At 44.9% G+C, this 24,923-nt stretch overlaps 1 protein-coding gene across 1 annotated transcript in view; it reads right to left on the bottom strand.

Moving 5' to 3' along the window:
- npm1b (nucleophosmin 1b) overlaps positions 1-24,923 on the bottom strand; it is a 98,475-nt gene that overhangs the window by 1,799 nt on the left and 71,753 nt on the right. Inside the window, exons 8-9 of the mRNA XM_067980158.1 lie at positions 12,440-12,550; positions 9,876-9,950 (exon numbers count right to left, since the gene is read on the bottom strand). Coding sequence (XP_067836259.1) covers positions 9,876-9,950; positions 12,440-12,550 — 186 coding nt within the window. The remainder of the gene's footprint in view (positions 1-9,875; positions 9,951-12,439; positions 12,551-24,923) is intronic.

Genomic DNA, 24,923 nt, shown 5'->3' on the forward strand with positions numbered 1-24,923 from the left:
CAAATTTCTTGACCAAGCCCCCGACATTCAAGTCCAAATCATTAATATATATCACAAAAAGCAAGGGACCTAGTACTGAGCCCTGTGGGACCCCACTGGAAACAGCCTTCCAGTCGCAAAAACACCCATCAACCATTACCCTTTGCTTCCTGCCACTGAGCCAACTTTGGATCTAACTAGCCACTTTCCCTTGGATCCCATGGGCTTTTACTTTTTTGACCAGTCTGCCATGTGGGACCTTGTCAAAAGCCTTGCTAAAATCCATGTACACCACATCAAACGCGTTACCCTCATCGACCCTTCTTGTTACCTGCTCAAAAAATTCAATCAAGTGAGTCAGACACGACCTTGCCTTAACAAATCCTCGCTGACTGTCCTTGATTAACCTGTGCCTTTCTAAATAACGATTTATGCTGTCCCTCAGAATCGATTCCAATAATTTGCCCACCACCGAGGTTAGACTGACTGGCCTATAATTACTTGGTCTATCTTTCTCCCTTTTTAAACAACGGTACATTTGCAGTCCTCCAAATCCTCCGGCACCACACCTGTAGCCTGGGATACATTTCATCCGGGCCTGGCGATTTATCTACTTTCAAATATGCTAAACCCATTAATACTTCCTCTCTCACTATGATTTTCCCATCCAATATTTCACACTCCTCCTCCTTAACTACAATCTTTGACTTCAACTAAATAACACATTTTTTTCATTAGAATAGATACTATTCTTCAGTTAAGAGGAAAAACTAGAGAAAAGTGCGCTTTCCAGCCTTGCATAGAGATGACAGTGTTGGAAAAGGGGGAACTCTATGGGTCAGTACCCAGTGATGGGACAGGAGGAACTCTATGGGTCAGTACCCAGTGATGGGAAAGGGGGAACTCTATGGGTCAGTACCCAGTGATGGGAAAGGGGGAACTCTATGGGTCAGTACACAATGGTGGGACAGGAAGAACTCTATGGGTCAGTAACCAGTGATGGGACAGGGAGAGCTCTATGGGTCAGTACTGGTCAGTGGTGGGAAAGGGGGAACTCTACGGATCAGTACTTGATGGGAAAGGGGGAACTCTATGGGTTAGTACCTGTCAGTGATGGGAAAGGGGGAACTCTATGGGTTAGTACCTGTCAGTGATGGGAAAGGGGGAACTCTATGGGTCAGTACCCTGTGATGGGACTGGAGGAACTCTATGGGTCACTGTACCTGTCAATGATGGGACAGGAGGAACTCTATGGGCATAATTTTAACATAGCAGCAAGAACTCAGTGGCTCGGGGTTGCGGTGGGGGGGCGGGGGGGTGGTGTGAATAGTTGTGTGGGAAAGTTGGAAAAATTTTCTGTGCATCGGCTCAAGCAATCACGACTAAATGGCCCTTGATGTTACATCCGGGTTTCGCGTCTCCAAGCTGCGTAGCGGGCGTATTGTGCACCCAAATGTCGTGCTGGGTACTGGAGTATTTGAAGGGCCATTGCAACCATGGATTTTGAGGGAGAAAGGAAGAATGTGCAGAGATGCAGCATCAAAGGAGTAAGGCAGCACCCCTTTTTAATGACTCTTCTCTTGAGTTGCTACTGGCTCGTGTGAGGAGCAGGAGGGAGAGACTGTACCCAGCTGATTGGAGGAAGTGCCTTGCTTCTGACACCGAAAAAGTGTGGCTGGAGATGGCAGAGGAGTACAGAAATGGGAGGATAGAACAGATGAATGCGTGGCTGGGGAGATGGTGCAGGAGGGAGGTATTTAGATTCCTGGGGCACTGGGACCAGTTCTGTGGGAGGTAGGACCTGTACAGGCCAGACGGCTTGCACCTCAATGGAGCTGGGACCAATGTCCTCGTGGGGAGGTTCGCTAGTGCTGTGGGGGGAGATTTAAAACTAATTTGGCAGGGGGATGGGAACCAAGATGTAGCATTGGAAAAGAGAAACAAGGGGCACAAAGGATCGGGAGAGAAAGATAGCATTAGAGCAAGTAATAGTACAGTATTAGGTGGGATCAGACTAAGAGAGAGTACAAGCAAGTCTAAGACTGGTTTGCAGTGCATGTGTGTAAACGCACGAAGCATGGTAAACAAGGTTGGTGAGCTGCAGGTGCAAATAGCCACATGGGAATACAATGTCATGGTGATAACGGTCCTGGCTCAAAAAAGGGCAGGATTGGGTACGAAATATTCCTGGATACAAAATCTTCAGGAAAGATAGCGCAGGAAAGAAAGGAGGGGGTGGCAGTATTGATTAAGGAGAATATTGCAGTATTAGAAAGAGAGGATGTCCTGGAGGGGTCAAGGACAGAATTTATTTGGTTAGAGTTAAGAAATAAAAGAGGTGCCATTACACTACTGGGTGCATTCTATTGGCCACCAACTAGTGGGAGGATATAGAGGAACAAATTTGCAGGGCAATTACAGAGAGGTGCAAAAGCTATAGAGTAGTGATATCGGGGGATTTCAATTAGAATCATAGAAGTTTACAACATGGAAACAGGCCCTTCGGCCCAACATGTCCATGTCGCCCAGTTTATACCACTAAGCTAGTCCCAATTGCCTGCACTTGGCCCATATTCCTCTATACCCATCTTACCCATGTAACTGTCCAAATGCTTTTTAAAAGACAAAATTGTACCAGCCTCTACTACTGCCTCTGGCAGCTCGTTCCAGACACTCACCACCCTTTGAGTGAAAAAATTGCCCCTCTGGACCCTTTTGTATCTCTCCCCTCTCACCTTAAATCTATGCCCCCTCGTTATAGACTCCCCTACCTTTGGGAAAAGATTTTGACTATCGACCTTATCTGTGCCCCTCACTATTTTATAGACTTCTATAAGATCACCCCGAAACCTCCTACTCTCCAGGGAAAAAAGTCTCAGCCTATCCAACCTCTCCCTATAAGTCAAACCATCAAGTCCCGGTAGCATCCTAGTAAATCTTTTCTGCACTCTTTCTAGTTTAATAATATCCTTTCTATTATCCTTTACCTTGGTAAATTATCCTAATATAGACTGAAATAGTAATAATAATATAAGGGGCAAAGAGGGGGAGGAATTTTTGAAATGTGTTCAGGATAACATTCTTAACTAGCATGTTTCCGGCCCAACGAGGGAGGAGGCATTGCTGGACTTGGTTCTAGGGAATGAGGCGGGCCAAGTGGAGCAAGTGTCAGTGGGGGAGCATTTAGGGAACAGCAATCATAGTGTTCATAAGGTTTAGAATAGCTATGGAAAAGGACACGGACCACTCTAAAGTAAAAATACTCAATTGGAGGAGGGCCAATTTCAGTGGGATGAGAACAGATCTGGCCCGGGTAAATTGGAATCAAAGATTGGCAGGCAAAACGGTAACTGAACAGTGGGCGGCCTTTAAAGCGGAGATGGTTTAGTCTAGGCACATTCCTGCGAGACAGAAAGGGAGGGTAACTAAAGCCAGAGCTCCCTGGATGACAAAATGAAACGGAAAAAAGGGACATATGACAGATGTCAGGTTGATAACACAAGTGAGAACCAGGCAGAATATAGAAAGTTCAGAGGGGAAGTGAAAAAGGAAATAAGAAGGGCAAAGAGAGAGTATGAGAATAGACTGGCGGCCAACATAAAAGGGAATCCAAAAGTCTTCTATAGGCATGTAAACAGCAAACTGGTAGTAAGAGGAAGGGTGAGGCCGATTAGGGACCATAAAGGAGATCTACTCATGGAGGCAGAGGGGATGGGCAGAGTTACCAAATGAGTACTTTGCATCTGTCTTTACCATGGTAAAAGATGCTGCCAGAGTCTCAGTAAAGGAAGATATAGTTAAGATACTGGATGGGCTAAAAATTGATAAAGAAGGGGTACTAGAAAGGCTAGCTGTACTTAAAAGTAGGTAAGTCACCCAGTCCGGACGGGATGCATCCTAGGTTGCTGAGGGAAGTAAGGGTGGAAATTGCGGAGGTACTGGCCATAATCTTCCAAACATCTGTAGATACGGGGGTGGTGCCAGAGGACAGGAGAACTGCAAATTTAACACCCTTGTTCAAAAAAAGGGAATAAGGATAAATTCACCAACTATAGGCAAATCAGTTTAACCTTGGTGGTAGGGAAACTTTTAGAAACGATAATCCGGGACAGAATTAACAGTCACTTGAACGAGTGTGGATTGATTAGGGAAAGCCAGCACGGATTTCTTAAAGGCAAATCGTGTTTGAGTTTTTTGATGAGGTAACAGAGAGGATAGATGAGGGCAATGCAGTTGATATGGTGCATATGGACTTTCAAAAGGCATTTGATAAAGTGCCGCCTGGTAGGCTTATCATCAAGATTGCGGCCCATGGAATAAAGGGGGCAGTAGCAACACGGATACAGAATTGGCTAAGTGACAGGAAACAGAGAATAGTGGTGAACGGTTGTTTTTCGGACTGGAGAGATGTATACAGTGGCGTTCCCCAGGGGTTGGTGCTGGGACCACTGCTTTTCTTGATATATATTAATGACTTGGACTTAGGTGTACAGGGCACAATTTCAAAATTTGCAAATGACACAAAACTTGGAAGGGCAGTAAACGGTGAGGAGGATAGTGATAGACTTCAAGAGGATATAGACAGGCTGGTGGAATGGACGGACATGTGGCAGATGAAACTTAATGCAGAAAAATGCGAAGTGATACATTTCGGTAGGAAGAATGAGGAAAGGCAATATAAACTAGAGGGTACAACTCTAAAAGGGGTGCAGGAACAGAGAGATCTGGGGGTATACGTGTACAAATCGTTGAAGGTGGCAGGGCAGGTTGAGAAAGCTGTTAAAAAAGCTACGGGATCCTGGGCTTTATAAATAGAGGCATACAGTACAACTGATAAATCTGTTTCATTGGCAGCCTCACCCAAAGCAATGGATCCATCAGGTGACCACGTCAACTTCACTCACTCATATGTCTGTTCTTTATCTCCTTTTAATAGATGATACTGCAAAATACATGGGAGAGGAGTAGGTCACCACAAATAGTGGCCCTAACGAAGTGGGGGGAGGAGGAGGCGGCCTTGGAGCTCAGCCGCACGGTTGAATGCCTGGCCATCGGAGATGGCGAGACTGGCAACCCACAAACGGCTGGTGACAGAACTTTAACATCCTTCACACACATGATAAATTGATGTTATCAATGATTGACCTGTTGCACACCTCAGTATGCTCATTGCAAACTAACTTCTGTGATGATTGTTAATAATGCTTTATGTTCTCTTTCTGGACCTTCAAGGATTGATGAGGAGGCATGTGCCATGGAAAAAGGCGATTCCTCAGAGGAGCTCCATTCCTCTGAGTGCGCACTGTCACATCATATCCAGCCATGCACCAGCACAGATACTCGCACTTTGGTGGGTCCTGTTAGGCAGATAGTTGGGCTGTCACCTGATGATTCACCACTCACAACTGTACACAAGTAGGCAGTGGTGGCAGAGGAGCTGTGGAGAGTCCATGCGAGGGGGACGCACTCCTCTCCAAGCTCTGCTCGGTTGGACACAGATGCTGAACCCTGGGGGCATCGTTGAGAATAAGAGTGATCAAGGGACAGCAACACATTTGCGAGGTACTGGAAAACGTGCCACGCACACTCTCCACAATAGCGGAGAGGATGGAGGAGTCCAACTCCAGCATTAGTGGATTGGTGGCACAGGTAAGTATGGGAATGTCTGCGATTGAGAGAATGGCAACCTCCGTTGAGCTTCAAGCACTGCTCTCAAACGAGTCCATTCAGGCCATGACAACGGCAGTTCGGACTCTGGATGCCAACATGTCTGCTGCCTTAAACAGACAGACAGATACTTTAGCCATGGCCTTAGAACGCTTCACAGATCTGTTCCAATCTGCTGTCCAGCAGAGTGGTAGGAATGATGTGGCCCTGGTCCAGGAGAGGGATGATGGCAAAAGGGGACATCGACATGAGGCGCTCCCACGTCTCACCCATTGCCCCCCCTCAACCAGTACCCGCAATGCTGCCTCCTCTCCAGATGGCTGAGCCTGCCCCTGCACAGGTACAGCAGTCTTTGGAGGGGCCCTCATGGGCTCCCAAGCCCAGAGGTCATAGGCCAAGAACATCTCAGCAGTCAGGGCAGGGACCTGAGCAAGCTGCCAATACCTCTGCTGACGCCACAGTGGATGTACCATGTAGAAGCGCTTGGAAGAGGAAGTCTAAGCTTTTGTAATCACCAAGGGTATGCACAAGGGCGTCTGACGCAATGTCATGTTTTTTATTTACATTTGTTTTTTGTTAAGTGCACATTAAATATTATAATTGTCACCACCACTGCCACGTCTTGTTCATTCTTGAGTCCCTTTTGTGAAAGCTCCCCTTCATGTGCTTCATCATGAACGCTAAGACTTGATGCCACCCATTGGGGCAGATTTACAATGGGTGTACGCGTAATTGAAGGACTGTTTTGTGCAAGCTGGGGAGGGGGGAGGGCTGGTGGTGGTGGTTGTTCCAGGCGGTCTGAGTAGTTCACTATCTTCAGTTTGCAGGTCTCATTGTGAGAGCCTGTTAGATATGAGTGACTCCCTGGCACCACAAGCAGCCACATGCGTTGTTCCTCTGGTGATGAGTTGCCCATCATTTTCCTCGTCCTCATCTTCTTCAAAGTTGCTGGCAGATGCGAATGCTAGATGAGCGCATTGGAACTCCTCCACCTGTAACCCTCTCTACTGAGTGATGTTGTGCAGGATGCAACACATGACGATTATTCTGCACACCCTCGCCGGTGAGTACTGAAGGGCACCCCCAGATCAATCCAGGCACCTGAAGTGCATCTTCAGCATTCCTATGGCTTGTTCAACGACAGACCTGGTGGTGATGTGACTGTCATTGTACCGCTGCTGTGCCTCGTTGGTGGGGTTTCTCAGAGGTGTCATGAGCCACGTCTGCAGGGGGTCCTTGTCTCCAAGGAGCCAACCTTTAAATCTGTCTCGTGCATAGAAGAGGGCCGGGATGTTGGACTCACGCAAAATGAAGAAATCATGGCAGCTGCCAGGGAAGTTGGCGCACACCTTTTTTATTTATTCGTTCATGGGATGTGGGCATCGTTGGCAAGAATATTGCCCATCCCTAATTGCCCTTGAGAAGGTGGTGGTGAGCCGCCGCCTTGGACCGTTGCAGTCCGTGCGGCAAAGGTTCTCCCACAGTGCTATTAGGTAGGGAGTTCCAGGATTTTGACCCAGCGACGACGAAGGAACGGCGATATATTTCCAAGTCAGGATGGTGTGAGACTTGGAGGGGAACGCGCAGGTGCCCATGTGCCTGCTGCCCTTGTCCTTCTAGGTGATAGAGGTCACGGGTTTGGGAGGTGCTGTCGAAGAAGCCTTGGCGAGTTGCTGCAGTGCATCCTGTGGATGGTACACGCTGCAGCCACCATGCACCAGTGGTGAAGGGAGTGAATGTTTAGGGTGATGGATGGGGTGCCAATCAAGCGGGCTGCTTTGTCCTGGATGGTATCGAGCTTCTTGAGTGTTGTTGGAGCTGCACTCATCCAGGCAAGTGGAGAGTATTCCATCACACTCCTGACTTGTGCCTTGTAGATGGTGGAAAGGCTTTGGGGAGTCAGGAGGTGAGTCACTCGCCGCAGAATACCCAGCCTCTGACCTGCTCTTGTAGCCACAGTATTTATATGGCTGGTCCAGTTAAGTTTCTGGTCAATGGTGACCCCCAGGATGTTGATGGTGGGGGATTTGGCGATGGTAATGCCGTTGAATGTCAAGGGGATGTGGTTAGACTCTCTCTTGTTGGAGATGGTCATTGCCTGGCACAAATGTTACTTGCCACTTATCAGCCCAAGCCTGGATGTTGTCCAGATCTTGCTGCATGCGGGCACGGACTGCTTCGTTATCTGAGGGGTTACGAATGGAACTGAACACTGTGTGATCGTCAGTGAACATCCCCATTTCTGACCTTATGATGGAGGGAGGGTCATTGATGAAGCAGAAATGTCTTCCGGTGGTCGCAAACCAGTGGCGCATTAACGGAGTTATCGCCCTTTTGGTTGATGAACAATGCTGGCTCATGTGGAGGTCCTTGGATTGCTACGTGTGTGTAATCAATTGCATCCTGCATCCATGGGAAACCCACTGCCCTCTCAGTCTGGCTGATGTCGTTGCAGGGGAAGTTGACGTAGTCGGATGCCCTGGCAAACAAGCCATCTGTGACCTGTCCTATGCACTTATGTGGAGACGACTGAAAGACCCTGGAAATGTCATCGGTGGCGAAGAAATTGAGGGCAGTGGTTACTTTGAGTGTGACAGGCAATGAGTGGCCACCAGGCACAGCTCTGCATGAAGGAGCGTGCAGATGTCTCCGACCACCTGGCGACTTAATCTGAGCCTGCATAGGCACTGCTCCTCGGAGAGGTCCAGGAAGCTCAGCCTCTACCTGTAGACCCTTTCACACAGGTAGTGCCTCCTGCGACCTTGGCCACTCCCGTTGGTCCCCTCTCTACTCTTCTGCAGGTCCTTGTGGCGCACCTCTGTCTTGTGCACCTGAAACTCCCAGAACTGCATGCCGTGCTTGCCGTGGATTGTGATTTCCTGTACTGTTGAATAGATTCATTGCGCACCCCCATCCTGAAGGTGTCAGTTTTAGGGGGTCCAAAATGTAGGTGAAATGTCTGAACACAAGAATTCTGTGTGTGAACAAAGAAATCTCAGTCTAAGCACAAAGAACTCCCAGCCAAAGGTTTGTCTGTGGGAATTGATTGCCCTGCTGCGAAAACTCACCTTTTATCCACGTGTCAATCACTGGTTTAAAGGTCCAAATGAGGGACAGCGGCAACTGGCCTCCGTTTCCATGGCGTGTTTCAGAGGCCACGGGAGACAAGTTCAGGAGAAGTTAAAATGGTTTGTGTAACTCAATACACAAGAAGTTAATCGTCATAAGTGGTTGAAATGCCTAAATTGGCCCTTTAAATTCGGCCAGCCGGCATAAGTGATAGCGGGACATCTGGGAGTCAGAAGCAAGCGTGCGCCCATCCAAACGCGTCTCGGTCAAACTTAGGCCCTTTGGAGCCAGGATGCGGTCCCGCCCAGAAAATGTAGTGTTTTCACTGCCCACCTGCCAGCAACCGATCCGTTCTTGGAGGTTAAAATTTACCCCTATGGGTCATTGATGGGACAGGAGGATCTCTATGGGTCAGTACACAGTGATGGGACAGGAGGAACTCTATGGGTCAGTACACAGTGATGGGACAGGAGGAACTCCATGGGTCAGTACACAGTGATGGGACAGGAGGAACTCTATGGGTCAGTACACAGTGATGGGACAGGAGGAACTCCATGGGTCAGTACCTGTCAGTGATGGGACAGGAGGAACTCTATGGGTCAGTACACAGTGATGGGACAGGAGGAACTCCATGGGTCAGTACCTGTCAGTGATGGGACAGGAGGAACTCCATGGGTCAGTGCCCAGTGATGGGACAGGGGGAGCTCTATGGGTCAGTACCTGGGACAGGAAGACAAGATGAACGCTATGTGTATGTCAGTGATAGGACGGAAAGAACTCTGTCAGCACCTCGAGCTATTTAACTGTAGAGTTCTGACCAGTGATAAGTCTAATTTTCTCCCCTCTAAAGGAACTGACTGCTTACAGTTGAAAGGACGCCAGCAAACTTCTGGCACATCACTCATGTGGCCATTCGTTGTGTGTTAGCCTCGACAGTGAGCATTATTAGGCTGTCTGGATATGGGGGGAGGAGATACGCAATCCAGTACTTTTCTGTTTTCATGTTTACATATGCATTAAGGAGCATCAACATTGACTGATTTTTCCCTTCCCTAATCAAGGTTGCTTAGATTCACTGCAGCTCTCCTACCATGACTAGCTAACTCACTGCAGTCAGTGGTTAAGATCTGGGACTTTTTTTGAATACTTCAGGTACTCACTTTTAGCTCTTCAAATCGGAATGAGCTTTTTATAAAGTTTTGAAACTTCTGTTCAGTCTTCGGTAAGTGCTGTCCCTGGGAAGCAAGAATACTCCAGTTCAGTGTCGCTGAAAACACAAGGTTTAACTTTTTACATTTTACTGACTGGCATCATGAGATCTGTACTAAATTAGAAAAAAAAAAATCACCTGAAACATAAGAAAGAAAGGAAAAAAGAGAGAGAAAGAGAGAGAATGGAAGAGAAAGAGAGAGAGAGAAAGATAGAAAGAAAGAAAGGTGTGTAGTAAGTGTCTAGTCATGATGCCCCGGCCATCATCAGTGTGCCGCAGGCTTGATGGACCAGCTTGTCTTTTCCTGCCTATCATTTCGTATATTCAAATGGAATAGGAAAAGCTCAGAGGAAATTCACTCCTATTGTTTCCAACCACCTCAAAACTGCGGTATTCCTTATCTCCTTTTGGTCTTCCCATCTTCCTTCAATCCACAGGCTTTTTAAACCCAAGCCATGTGTCACCTATACAATACTTCCTGATTTACTCTGTCTTCTCTTCTAGTCTTTCAAACCTTGGTGGTTTATCGAAATAACAAAAACTAGAACACAAGTGCAATAAAAGGTCATTCTATCAATTCAGTTCACTGCAATCCAAGTCCTGTTTCAGGATGCCATGTGACTATTATTCATCTATTAACCTATCTAAATCATGCAATGTTCTACTACCATCAGTCTAATTTCCTTTTAGAAAACTCAGTGTAGTCACTGGGGTTAACTAGGGATGAACAGGGGACTAACTACTGGCCGTTGAGTTACTGAAAGGACTAACTACAGGCTGCTAAGCGACTGATGAACCTAGCTAAAGACTGCTGAATGACTGAGGGAGTAACTACAGACTGCTGAGTGACAGGGACCTAACTACAGGCTGCTGAGTGACTGGGCGTCTAACTAAAGGCTGCAAAGTGACTGAGGGACTGATTACAGGCATCTGAGTAACAAAGGGACCAACTACAGGCTGTTGAGTGACTGAGGGACTAACTACAGGCTGTAGGATGACTGACGGGCCTAACTACAGGTTTCTGTGTGACTGAGCAACTAACTAAAAGCTGCCGAGTGACTAATGGATTAACTACATGCTGCTGAGTGAGTGTCTAACTAAAGACTGCTGAGTTACTGAAGGGACTAACCATAGGCTGCTGAATTACTGATTTAAAGTAATTGGTAAAAGGATAAGAGGGGAGCTGGGGAAAAAATTATTCACCTAGAGGGTTGTGGGGGTCTGGAACTCACTGCCTGGAAGGGTGGTAGAGGCAGAAACCCTCATCACATTTAAAAGGTGTGCACATGAAGTCCCGTAACCTATAGGGCTACGGACCAAGAGCTGGAAAGTGGGATTAGACTGGATAGCTCTTTTTCGGCCGGCACAGACACGATGGGCCGAATGGCCTCCTTCTGTGACGTAAATTTCTATGATTTTATTCTATGAACCACTGCCCGAGCAAAATTGTGGCCTTTTGACTACCGGAAACAATACTCAGATTCCAAAGAATAAATGCATCCAATCTCAATTTAAATCAGTCACTACCTCCCAAAACAAAGCAAGCTTGTGATTTCCTCTCATCAATTTATTTCCAAGAACTGAACACTTCTCCAATACTTGGGTAACTCTTCTAGCACTTCTCACTTCTGAATAACATGGTTTCTGATTGGCAATTCTTCTCTCACCTCCAGTTGACATACCAGTTGTTTTTTTTAACACCAATACCTGACTATAGCTAGTGCTCCTATGAACTTTTCCCTTATTCCTCCTAAGTTCATGTTATAGCATCCAGCATATTCTTTCTCCTTCTTACACCCTGGCTACATTGATATCATCACCCAGCATTTCCTACTCCAATTCATTATTTCCCAGAACCTCAAACTCTCATCTGAATCACAAAGCTGTGGGTTCAAGCCCCACTCTAGAGACTTCAGTACATAATGCTAGGTTCGCACGTCAATGCAGTGCTGAGGGAGTGCTGCACTGTCAGAGGTGCCGTCTTTTGGATGAGTTGTTAAACCGAGTCTCTCAGATGGATGTGAAAGAGCTCATGGCACTATTTCCTGGCCAATATTTATCCCTCAACCAACATTACTACAACAGGTTATCTGGTCATTATCATATTACTGTTTGTGGGACCTTGTTGTGCGTAAATTGGCTGCTGCATTTCCTATGTTACAACAGTGATTACACTTCAAAAGTACGTTATTGGCTGTAAAGTGCTTTGGGATGTCCTGAGGTTGTGAAAGGGGCTACATAATTGCAAGTTCTTTCTTTTATTCTCTTCCTTCTCCTATTTCTAGGCATTTAAAGTCCAAGCTTAGTATCACATAATTACTACTTCTTGATTTATCTCATTCTTTCGCCTACACTTTTCACCCTTGGTTGTGTCCTGCACTGTGGGCCTTGGCTGTTCACCCAGGTTTTGCAATAAGAGGAAATATAAATCTGCCTCACCATCGTGAATGAAATGGGTTTCATCAAAATAAAAAAAATTAAACAAAAACACTTCTGAATAAAACAACTGGTTACCTTTTCAATCATGGTCTTCAGTTTGGTTTTAATATCATCTACAGTGGGCGCAGTCTTCGGGGCTTTCGGTAGTTTTGACTTGTCTTCTTGCTTTCTGTTTCTTTCTGGAGTCTGCCAAAGGAAGAGATAAATGGGATTGGTTTTCTTCCCACAGTACTTAAATGAGCAACTGCACATCGCTGGAAAGGCTTTTTCCCTCTGAACCATAGTACAAAAGAACTATCATATTTTATATGCACCAAGCAAATCCATCAGCCCTGAAAATGTCACATTTGTAACCCGACTGGCTGAAATGTCCTCTGGTTACTGACCCACCTGCCACTGGAACCAGTTTCTCTTTATTTACTCTATCAAAACCTATCATAATTTTGAACTCTTCTATTAAATCTCCCCTTAACCTTCTTTACTCTAAGAAGAACAATCCCAGCATCTCTAGTCTCTTCACATAACTGAATAAGTTAATGAATAAAGCATAGAATCATAGAATCTTACAGCACAGAAGGAGGCCATTCGGCTCGTCATGTCTGTGCTGGCTCTTTGGAAGAGCTGTCCAATTTAGTCCCAAACTCCAATTTTTTTCCCATAACCCTGCAAATTAGTCCTCTTCAAGTACATGTCCAATTTCCTTTTGAAAGTTCCTATGGAATCTGCTTCCACCACCCTTTCAGGTAATGTGTTCCAGATCTTAACAACTCTGTGTGAAAAAAATTCTCCTTATTTCTTCTCTAGTTGTTTTAAATCTATGACTTCTGGTTACTGACCCACTTGCCAGACCCTATTTGCTCTATCTAAACCTCTCATAATTTTTGAATACCTCTATTAGGTCTCCCCTTAACCTCTCTGCTCTAAGGAGAACAATCCCAGCTTCTCCAATCTCTCCACGTAACTCCTCATCCCTGGTATCATCCTGGTAAACCTCCTCTGTACCCTCTTCAAGGCCTTGACATCCTTCCTAAAGTCTGGTGCCCATAATTGTACACAATACTCCAGCTAAGGCCTAACCAGTGATTTGTAAAGGTTTAGCATGACTTCCTGTTTTTGTATTCAATGCCCCTATTTACAAAGCCAAGTATCTCATACACTTTCTTAATGCCTTATCAACTTGCCCTGCCACCTTCAAAGATTTATGAATATGCACCCCCAGGTCCCCCTGCTCTTGCACCCCCCTCGGAATTGTACCTTTACATTATAATATCTCTCCATGTTGTTCCTCCCAATGTGCATCACTTCACACTTAAATTGCATCAGCCATGGGTCTGCCCATTTCACCAGTCTATGTCCTCCTGAAACATGCTACTATCCTCCTCACCATTTACTAGGTTGCCAAGTTTTGTACCATCTGCAAACTTGAAAATTGTACTTCCTATACCCAAATCCAGGTCATTTATATATAAGAAAAGCAATGGTCCTAATACCAGCCCCTGGGAGACCCCACTGCATACTTCTCTCCAGTCAGAAAAACATCCGTTCTATCTGCCTCCTATCCCTTAGCCAATCCCTTTCCCCGTAGCCCTGCAAATTTTTTCCCTTCAAGTATTTATCCAATTCCTTTTTGAAAGCCACAATTGAATCTGCTTCCACCACCCTTTCAGTCAGTGCATTCCAGATCATAACTATTTGCTGCATAAAAAAGATTTTCCTCATGTCGTCTTTGGTTCTTTTGCCAATCACTTTAAGTCTGTGTCCTCTGGTTCTCGACCCTTCCGCCAATGGGAACAGTTTCTCTTTATCTAAACCCTTCATGATACTGAACACTGCTATCAAATCTCCTCTTAACCTTCTCTGCTCTACATAAGAACATTAGAAATAGGAGCATGAGTAGACAATATGGCTCCTCGAGCCTGCTCTGCCATTCAATAAGATCATGGCTGATTTTCGACCTCAACTCCACTTTCCCATCCGATCCCCATATCCCTTGATTCCTTTAGAGTCCAAAAGTCTATCGATCTAAGTCTTGAATATACTATACTCAATTACTGAGCATCCACAGCACTCTGGAGTAGAGAATTCCAAATACTCACGACCCTCTGACTGAAGAAATTCCTCCTCATCTCAGTCCTAAATGTCCGACCCCTTATCCTGAGACTATGTCCCCTAGTTCTAGATGCTCCAGCCAGGGGTAACATCCTCTCAGCATCTATCCTGTCAAGCCCTCTTAGAATCTTATATGTTTCAATGAGATCACCTCTCATTCTTCTAAATGCCAGACAGTCTAGGCCCATTCTACTCACTCTTTCCTCATAGGACAACCCTCTCATCTCTAAGGAGAACAACCCCAGCTTTTCCGGTCTATCCGTGTAACTGAAGTCCCTCATCCCTGGAACCATTCTAGTAAATCTTTTCTGCACCCTCTCTAAGGCCTTCACGTCCTTCCTAAAGTGTGGTGCCCACTTTAGGAGAGGCAGTGATGAAAATTGAGGGATTGCCTTTTCTCCAAAGATGAAAGACTTCAAGGTGACCCAACTGAAGTTTTCAAGATTAAGAAGGGTATAGATAAAGCTGGGAAATAGCTGATCCAAGGAGTCTGTTCGCTGTGATGAAGAGTTCAAATACCAGGCCATAGAAAGTTGACAGTAAGAAGAGAAGTGAAGTGGAACTTTTCACCCAAAAAGTAATAAGACTTGTCTAATAAATTACCAGGAAAGCCTACTGAAATAGATAGTATAAATGGTTCAAGAGTTCAGATGCAGTTCTTGAGAGAAGAGATTGAGGGATATAGTGAGAAGATGGGTGAATTGGGCTATCTATCAAAGGGAGGGAGGCTTGTTGGGCCTCATGGCATTTTTAGTATTCCTAAAATAAATTCTTACATTTTTCTGATTCTCATCCCACTGAGTGCCATTAAGGGCCCTGAGTTACATCAAGCTGGCCAGCACAAATACATTCTAAAGAAGGATATGTTGATAGGATTCGATGAAGTTGGGTGGGAGGAGGCTCGTGTGGAGCATGAGACCGGCAGAGACCAGTTGGGCCCTAATGGCCTGTTTCTGTGCTATAGATTCTATGTAATTCTATGCAAACAGACATGAATCCACATGGTGAAATGGTCTTCACGATATCCTACTTGTTTGCTGATCTTGCTTGGAGAGTTGCAGAGGGATGTAGAATGTGGAGATGTTTTAAAGGTACATTAGAAGTGGCCCTTCTGTGGCCAAATTCTCTCTCCATTTTATCAATTCTACTACAGTCATACCTCCTCTGTCCCTTTTCCTCCTCTTTCAATCCAAAAGCAATAACCTACATGCTGTTCCTCTCCCTATATCTTCATTGAGTTGAAATCAAGAATCAAAATTCCTTCTATTCTAACTCGATCCGTTTTAGCATCTCAAAACTTTGGAACTCATCTCCCTCAGGTTTCCCTTCCTCCTAAAATCTACAGCATTTTAAAACTCAATCTTAGCATCAATAATCCTTAAATATTCTCCGCTGCTCTTTTCAACCTCAATGGTGCCCTGCACCACTGCCCTTAGCCCTTCATCTAGGTTTCTCAATAATAATTTAAAAAAAAAAACACATTACTTTAAGAGTTTAGAAGCAGGTCTGCAATTCATTTTGGTCTGTGTTATACCTGACCCAACAAAAACTCTCGACACTGGATGCAAGGAGACAAAAAGCATTCCATTCCCTAATATGGTCATCACTCACCTGAATGAGTAAATTAATGACGCCGTCCCTTTTTTTAAAAAAAAGTAAAGTAATGGAGAGCCTTGAGAATTAACAACAAAAAAAAATAAATTCCAGTTGTAAATGAATGCATCACATCAATGTCTTCTTACATCAGTCAGATCAAAGACAATGTTATTATAGGATACAGAAACCACATTCAAATCCCTTGGAAGCTGGCTTACGGCCAGAACGGTAGATTTCGAGCCTTCAAAGAACTGTGACGTGGACCGCTACATTATCAACAGAAATTGTTTTTGCTTTTCCACAAGGGTTCAAGCTCTTTGCAACGTTTCCTGCCTTTGTTTCTTCGGAATTCCTTCACGTGGCAGAAGACTTGTGGAAGGCAGAGTAATCTTCCTTGAGGTCACAATGCCGGGTGTTATGCCTGGACCATGCCTACTGGCGTCCTCCAGCACTGACTCTGCCCAGAGTTTGTGGGGTAAGTGGGAAGGCAGCTCACCTGCATGGCGTCAGAAGGCACCTGCCCCACTATGGGCACAGTTTAAGCACACGTTAGCCCTATAATGCTGGAAACTCTGGTGCCTGGCCACAATCTGGCTTGCTGGGGTGGGGGGGGGGGGGTGGGGGAGGTGGTGATGTTCAGGCCCTCTCCCACCCCAACCACCTGTTATAATCCATCAAGATTTAAAAAAAACTTTTTAACTAATCTTCGAGGTTCCAGGCCGATTCCCTGCCCTGGGCTCCTGTTGCTTCTCATGGTGGGGCCCACTTTTGCTCTTCTGGAGGCCAGTACTTACTAGATATACCAGCCTCCAGGGTTAAGTCGGGTCCCTTAGGGCCCAGGGAAACAGGAACTCCCCTAGTATAGGGAGTCCCTGCCCTTCCCCATAAATGACCTTGAAAAGGGTAGGCAGAGGTTTCACTCCTTACAAGGCTGAGTGGGAATTCTGAACCAAGATGGGGATCTGGTGTGTCTGGATCCTGGCCTTTCACCGAACCATTCTGCTTGATTCCTGCTGGAGTTACAGTGGGAGTCCAGCAGAATGGCCAAAGGAACGTAACCCCATTGTCATTTCAAGTTTAGCGAAGGGCGGGGGGGGGGGGGGGGGTGCGTGGTGGTTACAGGTTCAGAATTTCAACAACTCATAACACTCCAGTCAGCCTTGGTTTTGTCAACTCATAGCTGTGCTGCCTAATAACGAAACGCAACATTCAAATTTAGGTCAGGCTCACAAGAGATGGTGCTTACGGCAGGGTTGAACTTGCCAATTTACATGGGGGCAAATTACCGTCTAACTTTGTCACGTACAAGGCAAAACGAGTACACGTTTTCTAAAACCAACACGTTTCTCTCTCTGATGCCTCATTTCCTCTACTTAACTCTTGGCAGTGTGCCTTTGGTGCAGCCGTTTTACCAAAAATGTACTTGGCTGCAGTTTAAGCTCAACTAACAAACTGGTACTACTACTGTCCTATGTTACGAAGTAGTAAAGACATGAGCTTATACTGACTGCTGAATTCCACTTACTGTGAGCTAACAAAAATCCCAGGCAGTGAGGAGAAAAATATGAGAGAGAGAGAGAGAGAGAGGCTAAGTAGGAAAGAAAAGAAAGATGAGTTAATCCATCCGAGGTCAATGTCCTTTAGACACATTTGAGTTGCTTGAGTGCGGCAATGAATTTCCCACTTCCATTCCTGAACAGCCAGTGGTATCCAAACACAACAGTGGCACCCACAGGAAATAGCCTGCTCGCTGTTTGGGCAAGGTGGGGTGGGGGGGTGGGGGGGGAAGAATAGTAAAAATAAGGCATTATGGCTCACTTATTTTACCCAGTTTAAACACTGAAAATCATCAGCTTCATTCCAAATTCATTTGATAATCTATGCAGCTTTGTAGGGTTTTTTCATATGTGTCTAAACATCACTAAAACAGATTATCTGGTCATTATCACATTGCTGTTTGTGGGACCTTGTATGCAAATTGCCATGTTTCCTACTTTACAACAGTGACTACAGTTCAAAAAGGTACTTCATTGGCTGTAAAGTGTTTTGGGACGTCCTGAGGTCGTGAATGGCGCTATATAAATCCAAGTTCTTTCTTTTTCTTTGTTGATTACAAACCATAATTAAGCAGAACCTCAGAGTATTTCCACATATGAAGTACTCACAGTAATTTTTTTTTGGTGGTTGGGGGGCAAAAGAGAAAAAAGAAATTAAGAAGAAAATGCTTGCTATCTTTTAATTTGCTTTGGTACAATAAATAGTGCACTTTAAAATTGGGCTGTAGAAAATTTGCACCGCTAAACTGTCTATTATATATTGTGATTGTTTGCGGGCCTGGCCACAGTTTCTGAAACTCCACATACTATTACAACGGCTCTGAAAGGCAACCTTCTGCCCCCCCCTGTAGCAAGACTAACCAGGCAGTCACGCTCTGATTACCACATAGTTATTAAGGTAAGAGACATCTGAACACTGTGGTTAAGGAACTAAAAGAAGCATTATTCCGCAATTTGTCTCGCATAATCATGCCAAACTTAATTACATGATGCTAAAGGCTGGAATTCATTTCATGTGGTAAAAGACTAAATACTGTGATGTAAGCCCATGTAAGTAGTAATTCAATACAGTTGATTCTTGTTCAGCCAATAACCTCTGCTTGCCATGAAATTTTTCTCTTCAGCAAAAAAACAAAGTAGGTCACTTAACAAGGGATTTAAAACTATAACACAAACTTGCATGTGTTGTAAAAACATGATAACTTCTCTGCTAATCTGCTTTAACTGCAATAAAAAAAAGGGGCATATAAATAAATAATTGGGAATATGCCAAGGCCAGCAAAAAGAGATGGCAGATACTGCGCCCAAATAGAATATGAGTGCACGGCCTTCATGGAACTGCTTGTGTTTGAAATGGCTCTGTAATTGAGTTGGGTCCCATTGGTGCTTAATCTGCCAAATTGGCACGGGCTGAATTTGGCACAGTGGGGCAACTGTGCGTGCACAAGACGGAAGTCGCATTCGCAGAAATAGTGTGCATGTGCAGCCAGCGCATAGTTGCATTGCTCATCCATCTGGGACCTAACCCGACTTGCGGGGCAGGGACGGGTCCATAAAGTCCAGCAATGGCATCGCTCACCTGTATGTGTGGATTGACAGGTCAACCTTTCCAAGGTCAGACCCAATTTACAAATTTATTCGATTTATCCTGTGCATCAGTCGGTTTTACTGGCTAGTCCTCTAGTTTTGTGTTATTTTGCCTATACATCGTTTCATTATTCTTGGCTGCTCATGCCAATTACAATGCATCAAGGAAGGGAGGACGGGGATTCCTTTAGAGCTTCCAAATGGGCTGCATAATTGAGCTAAGGTAGAGGAATTACATAGAATTTAAAGCACAAAAACAGGGCACTCAGCCCAACATGTCTGTGCGGACGTTTATGCTCCATACGAGCCCCCTCCCACCCATCTTCATCTAACCCTACCACCATATCCTTCTATTCCTTTCACCCCCATGTACTTTTCTAGCTTCCCCTTAAATGCATCGATACTATTAGCCTTAACCACTCCATGTGGTAGCAAGTTCCACATTCTCACCACTCGCTGAATAAAGAGTTTTCTCCTGAATTCCTTATTGGATTTGTTAGTGACGATATGAGGGGCAAACAACAGAGACACCCAAGGCATTTTGGCCTTACCCAACACCTCCCTAGGACCTGCGTTTATAAACCCCTCCACATGTACCTTGACATGTCAGATGAAGCTTTTTTTTTCCTCCACCCTCATTTCACAAGGCAGGCTGTCAGAATTGCACCATCCACTGCATAATGCCCTGCAATCACCATCAGGATCGGGTATGACTCTTCCAGTAGAAATGAGGGTTACCACAGCATGAAGTTTTTATGCTACTGGATCCTTTCATAAAAATTACAACACGGAAACAGGCCATTCGGCCTAACCAGTCTGTATTGCCGTTAACCCTCCATGCGAACAAATAGTCCTAATCACATTAATCTCCATGCTCTCATATCCCTTCATCCCCTTTTCCTTCACCAATCGATCCGATCTTATCCTGAATGTTGATATAGTTTCTGCCTCAACCTCTAAACCTGGAAGTGAAATCCAGAGTCTCACAACTCCCTGTGTGAAGAGGTTTCTCCTGCTCTTTGTTCTAAATCTCTTGAATTTAACCTTGTATCTTTCAAGCCACTCCAGAGTGAGTGCTACGTCAGGCCATCTTCAGTGCACATGTGTCAAGCAAGTGATAAACACCACATCTGCAAGAAGCAATGCCTTCATTACATTTCCTGCAGAAAGGAGGCATCACCTGGAAAGGATCACAGCTTTCAATGGGTGACAGAGTTCCCACAAATGCAAGATACTCACTTGGGCATCAGAGCTCTTAATATCAACCCTATCGTGTACATAAACAAAAGAGGTTTGTTTGCACTCAATCACTTATTAGTGGCCTTTATCCAGGAAGTAGCCTTCATTATGGGGCAATACAAGAAATTCCTATAAGAAACAACCCTGGGTAGATGGCTCCTGGACAGTGATCTCTGCATCCATGACTGCTGGCCCCAAAGAAATCCTCAACAGGATCTGTTTGCTGTTCCTCGCTACTACCTTCACCTTCAAGACAAGTGCGTCATACAGCTTTGGCACAATAAAAGTGTGTGAGAAAAAGGGGCAATGGTTGCGCAGAATACTTCAAATGGTACCTCCCAGAGGATGTGGGAGTTCTGTCTTGGGTTTGTACCCTGGTTGATGGGCCCCACAAGAAAAATGAGGGGTACATTTGCCTTCACCTTGTTCCTGATACCAAACTTCTTCCTTATTTTCTGCCAGGAACCAGAGTTGTCTGGGTGCTTCTATTGGAGGGTGGTCTTCAGCTTCAAACAAGACCACCCTCCTTTTGATGCAACCACCAACTCGTCAGCATTAATGGTAGTGGTGCTGCTCATGTCTCTGCTGTGCCTTTGTGAACAAATAGTCAACTATTCATCCATCACCACAACTTCCACCTTAAAGGTGAGTTGTGTTGCCTTGTTGGATTTTGTGGTCCCCAGCCAACTGTGCTACATTTGTGCGCTGGCATCAGAAAAAGTGTTCATTAAAAACTACCAGACTGTTGTTCACTAATGTATTTTAGGGAGCACTATACCTGGTCTCACCTACATGTGACTCTAGTTGCATACTATATGATAGACTCAATGTCCTCTGAATGGCCCAGCATGTCACTCAGTGTTGGGCAACTAGGGATGAGCATTAAATGTGGGTTTGCCAGTGTCACCCATATCCCAAAAACATCATATTTTTAAAAATTCCTAATACTTGGCATTTCCTAAACTGGGTAAACAAATCTATCATTGGCCTAGAAATTAAACAGCATAAATGATGAGAAGTTTGATCCCAGATTCTGACTTCAAAGACCAATATAAAAGGCCTTTAAGAAGAGCGTAGTATTCTCCTAGTGTCTTCGCCAACATTCCTCTCTGACCCAACATCACTATAGACAGATTAACTGAGTACTCATCTCAATGCTGTTTTGGGATCTTGCTGCCACCTTTGAGGAAATTCACTTTAAGACATTATAAGGTGCTCTATAAATTCAAGCCTTTCTTCATCCCTTTCTCAGTCCATTCTTGTAATTCCAATCTATTTTCTCCTCAGTATTTTCTAAGCCTGAGCCCCTTTGTACTCTGGGACCATCTAACATGTCCCCCTCCTCTTGAATCAGAAGGTTGTGGGTTTAGGCCTCAATCCAATTTGAGCACATAATCTAGGCTGACACTCCAGTGCAGTACTGAGGGTGTGTGAAGGGAGTTCTCCTGATGACCTGGCCAACAGCCCTCCCTCAGCCAACACCAACAAAAAAAACCCAGAATATCTCGTCATTCATCTCATCACTGTTTGTGGGCTCTTGCTGTGTGCACCTCGCTGACGTCATTTGCCTACGTCACAAAAAATAATTCATTGGCTGTGAAGTGACGTCCGGAAGAGCTGATAAGGCACCGACTGTTTCATCCTTTAAACTCTGACTGTCTGGCATTGAATTCTTTTGTTCTGAATGGGTAGACTCAGATCTATTTCTGGGTAACCTCATTTGTCAAAAGAGATTTGATTAGTCATTCATGAGGTTTGACTTTATCCCTGCAGAGGATGTCTGATGTAACACTATGCACCTCAGCTAAGTGTGAAGCAGACAAGACCGTGAGATTCTGTTGATCTCGATGCCACATCCTTTTGACACTGAATTGCAGAGCGTAAGATTAGGTTCCACCTTGTTTATGAATCTCATTATTGTGATGTAGTCCGTCCGGATTCTCATTGACTTGTTGTAATTTGTTTCTTGAACAGCAGAGCTTACTGAGTCGCCAGTAATCAGAGCCATTATGTGCTGGGAGGTCTCTTCTTGTATCCACACTCCTCAGGTCTGCGTTCCCTGAAAGTGAACACCCTGTCAAGGAAGTGCCCGACACCATTTGCGACAGAATGCAACCATGATTCGCTCTACGTCTATCCCTTCAAAACACCATTTTACATAGGATTACATTGCATAGAATGTACAGCACAGAAACAGGCCATTCGGCCCAACTGGGCAACACGAGCCTCCTTCCATCTTACTTCATCTAATCCTATCAGCATATTCTTCTATTTCTTTCTCCCTCATTTGCTTATCCAGCTTCCCATTAATTGCATCTATGCTAGTCGCCTCAATCACTCCTTGTGGTAGCAAGTTCCACATTCGAACGACTCCCTGGGTAAAGAGGTTTCTCCTGTATTCCCTATCTCAGCAGTCTTGGATAACAAAGCGCGCCACAAGCACCGATGCATAAGGGTTAATTGCACAGTATCAAAGAATTTTGCATCCACTATCACAAAAATAACCGCAACCAACAACTCCAGGATCTGTACTTAGGGTCAATGCTCAACACCATCTTGTGCATTGGAGCTGCACAATCCTGAAACTGCTCAATGGTAGGCAGGCTATTCCCATAACCACTCTAAAGATCATGCACTAACTCAGATCTCAGCGGTCTGAGCACAGTCTGACAATGACCACTATAACAGAAATGCAGTTTATGCACATTGTGGGTGTAAATTTGAAGCTGAATGAGAGAACTTGCCCCTGGTAAGATAATCCCACTGTTAAATATCAGAAGGCTCTGAAATCTCAATATGAAATTATGCAGCCATGAGGTCCATGGGTGCCTTGGGCATACCACATGAATTGTCTGTGCAAGTGTTACTATCTATACAACAACAACAACAACTTGCATTTATATAGCACCTTTAATGCTTCACAGGAGCGTAATCAAACAAAATTTGACATCAAGCCACACAAGGAGATATTAGGACAGGTGACCAAAAGCTTAAGAGATAGGTTTTATGGAGCATCTTAAAGGAGGAGAGGTGGAGAAGTGCAGAGATTTAGGGAGGGAATTCCAGAGCTTAGGGCCTAGGCAGCTGAAGGTATGGCCGCCAATGGTAGGGCGATAAAAATCGTGGATGCGCAAGAGGCCAGAATTGGAGGAGCGCAGAGATCGCGGAGGTTTGTAGAGCTGGAGGAGGGTATAGAGATAGGGAGGGACAAATAACTGTAGGGTTGTCTATTGTTGCCTGAAGAGGGATAACTTAGCAATTCATACAAGCCCTGCAAGATCTTACATAACTGAGGTGATGCAAGGTGATTTGAATTCCTATAAAGCAGGTCCTTCTCTGCATCTATAGGACCTGCCAGCTGAAAGCTTTGCTGACCAAAGTTGCCTCCTGCTGAACCTGTCCCCCCACAAACACCACTTCACAATCAACATCAATCAGGATTGAAACCTCAATATGTACCAAGTGACGTATTGAAGTTGATGTTCAGTGCAGATTTCAATTTTCGGTGGTTGGGATCTTAACCAGGGATGTAGAGACCAGTCTAAGAGAGAGTAAAAAAAAATCACACGAATTCCCACTGCAGATTACTTTCCAGTAACCTTTGTTGGAAACTGTGCGTGTGGACATTGAGTTTACTCCCTCTGACACATGAAGAATGCCACTTGGGCAAGGTACTACAAGGTAGCTGTCGCCTATGGAACTGTAACCTAACCCAAGGTCAGAACCTTCAGCAAAGAGTGTGTGGGAGCACAGGAGGGTTTCAAGGCTTTAATAATTTTCTCTGCTCTGGCATTTCACAACTATGATATAAATCAGAGTCCTGGTGGGTGAGTGAGAAGGTTCCACGTACTCCAGAACACTTCACCACCTTCTCCATAGACCTCTCAACAGGCACAGTTCCCGATAACAAAAAGTAACCAAAACTCAAGGCCACTTTGTATGGAGATTTGCGAGAAACCATTCACAATGAGACCTTTTGCTGAATTTGGGAGCAGGTCTCAACCATAGAAACTGACGATGGAAGCAAGGGTAGGCCTCAGTGAGAGGGACAGATTCTCAACCAACCAAAGCAGAGAGTCCAAAATGGTCATTTCAATTTGGGTTAGATTGTTAGTGCCTTCCAAATTAAGATTAAGGAAGATTTATAAAAACTCTACAGAGCTTTCCATAAAAAGAAAAAAGAAATAAGAAGTTTTTCCTGGGAAGAGAATAGAAAATATCACTGATGATGAGAGGAGAAAAAGTACTAGGGTATGGCTTAAAATGAGACCATTACAGTGGAGAGCAGCTGCGAGGGAGACCAGAACAAAAGCGCATAACCTTAAAATTAGAGCAAGGCCGTTCAGGAATGACGTCAGGAAGCACTTCTTCACACAAAGGGTAGTGGAAATCTGGAATCTCTCCCCCAAAAAGCTGTCGAGGCTGGGAGTCAATTGAAAACTTCAAAACTGAGATTGATAAATTTTTGTTGG

This window comes from Heptranchias perlo, chromosome 1, assembly GCF_035084215.1.
Source record: "Heptranchias perlo isolate sHepPer1 chromosome 1, sHepPer1.hap1, whole genome shotgun sequence".
Classification (NCBI taxonomy): Eukaryota; Metazoa; Chordata; class Chondrichthyes; order Hexanchiformes; family Hexanchidae; genus Heptranchias; species Heptranchias perlo.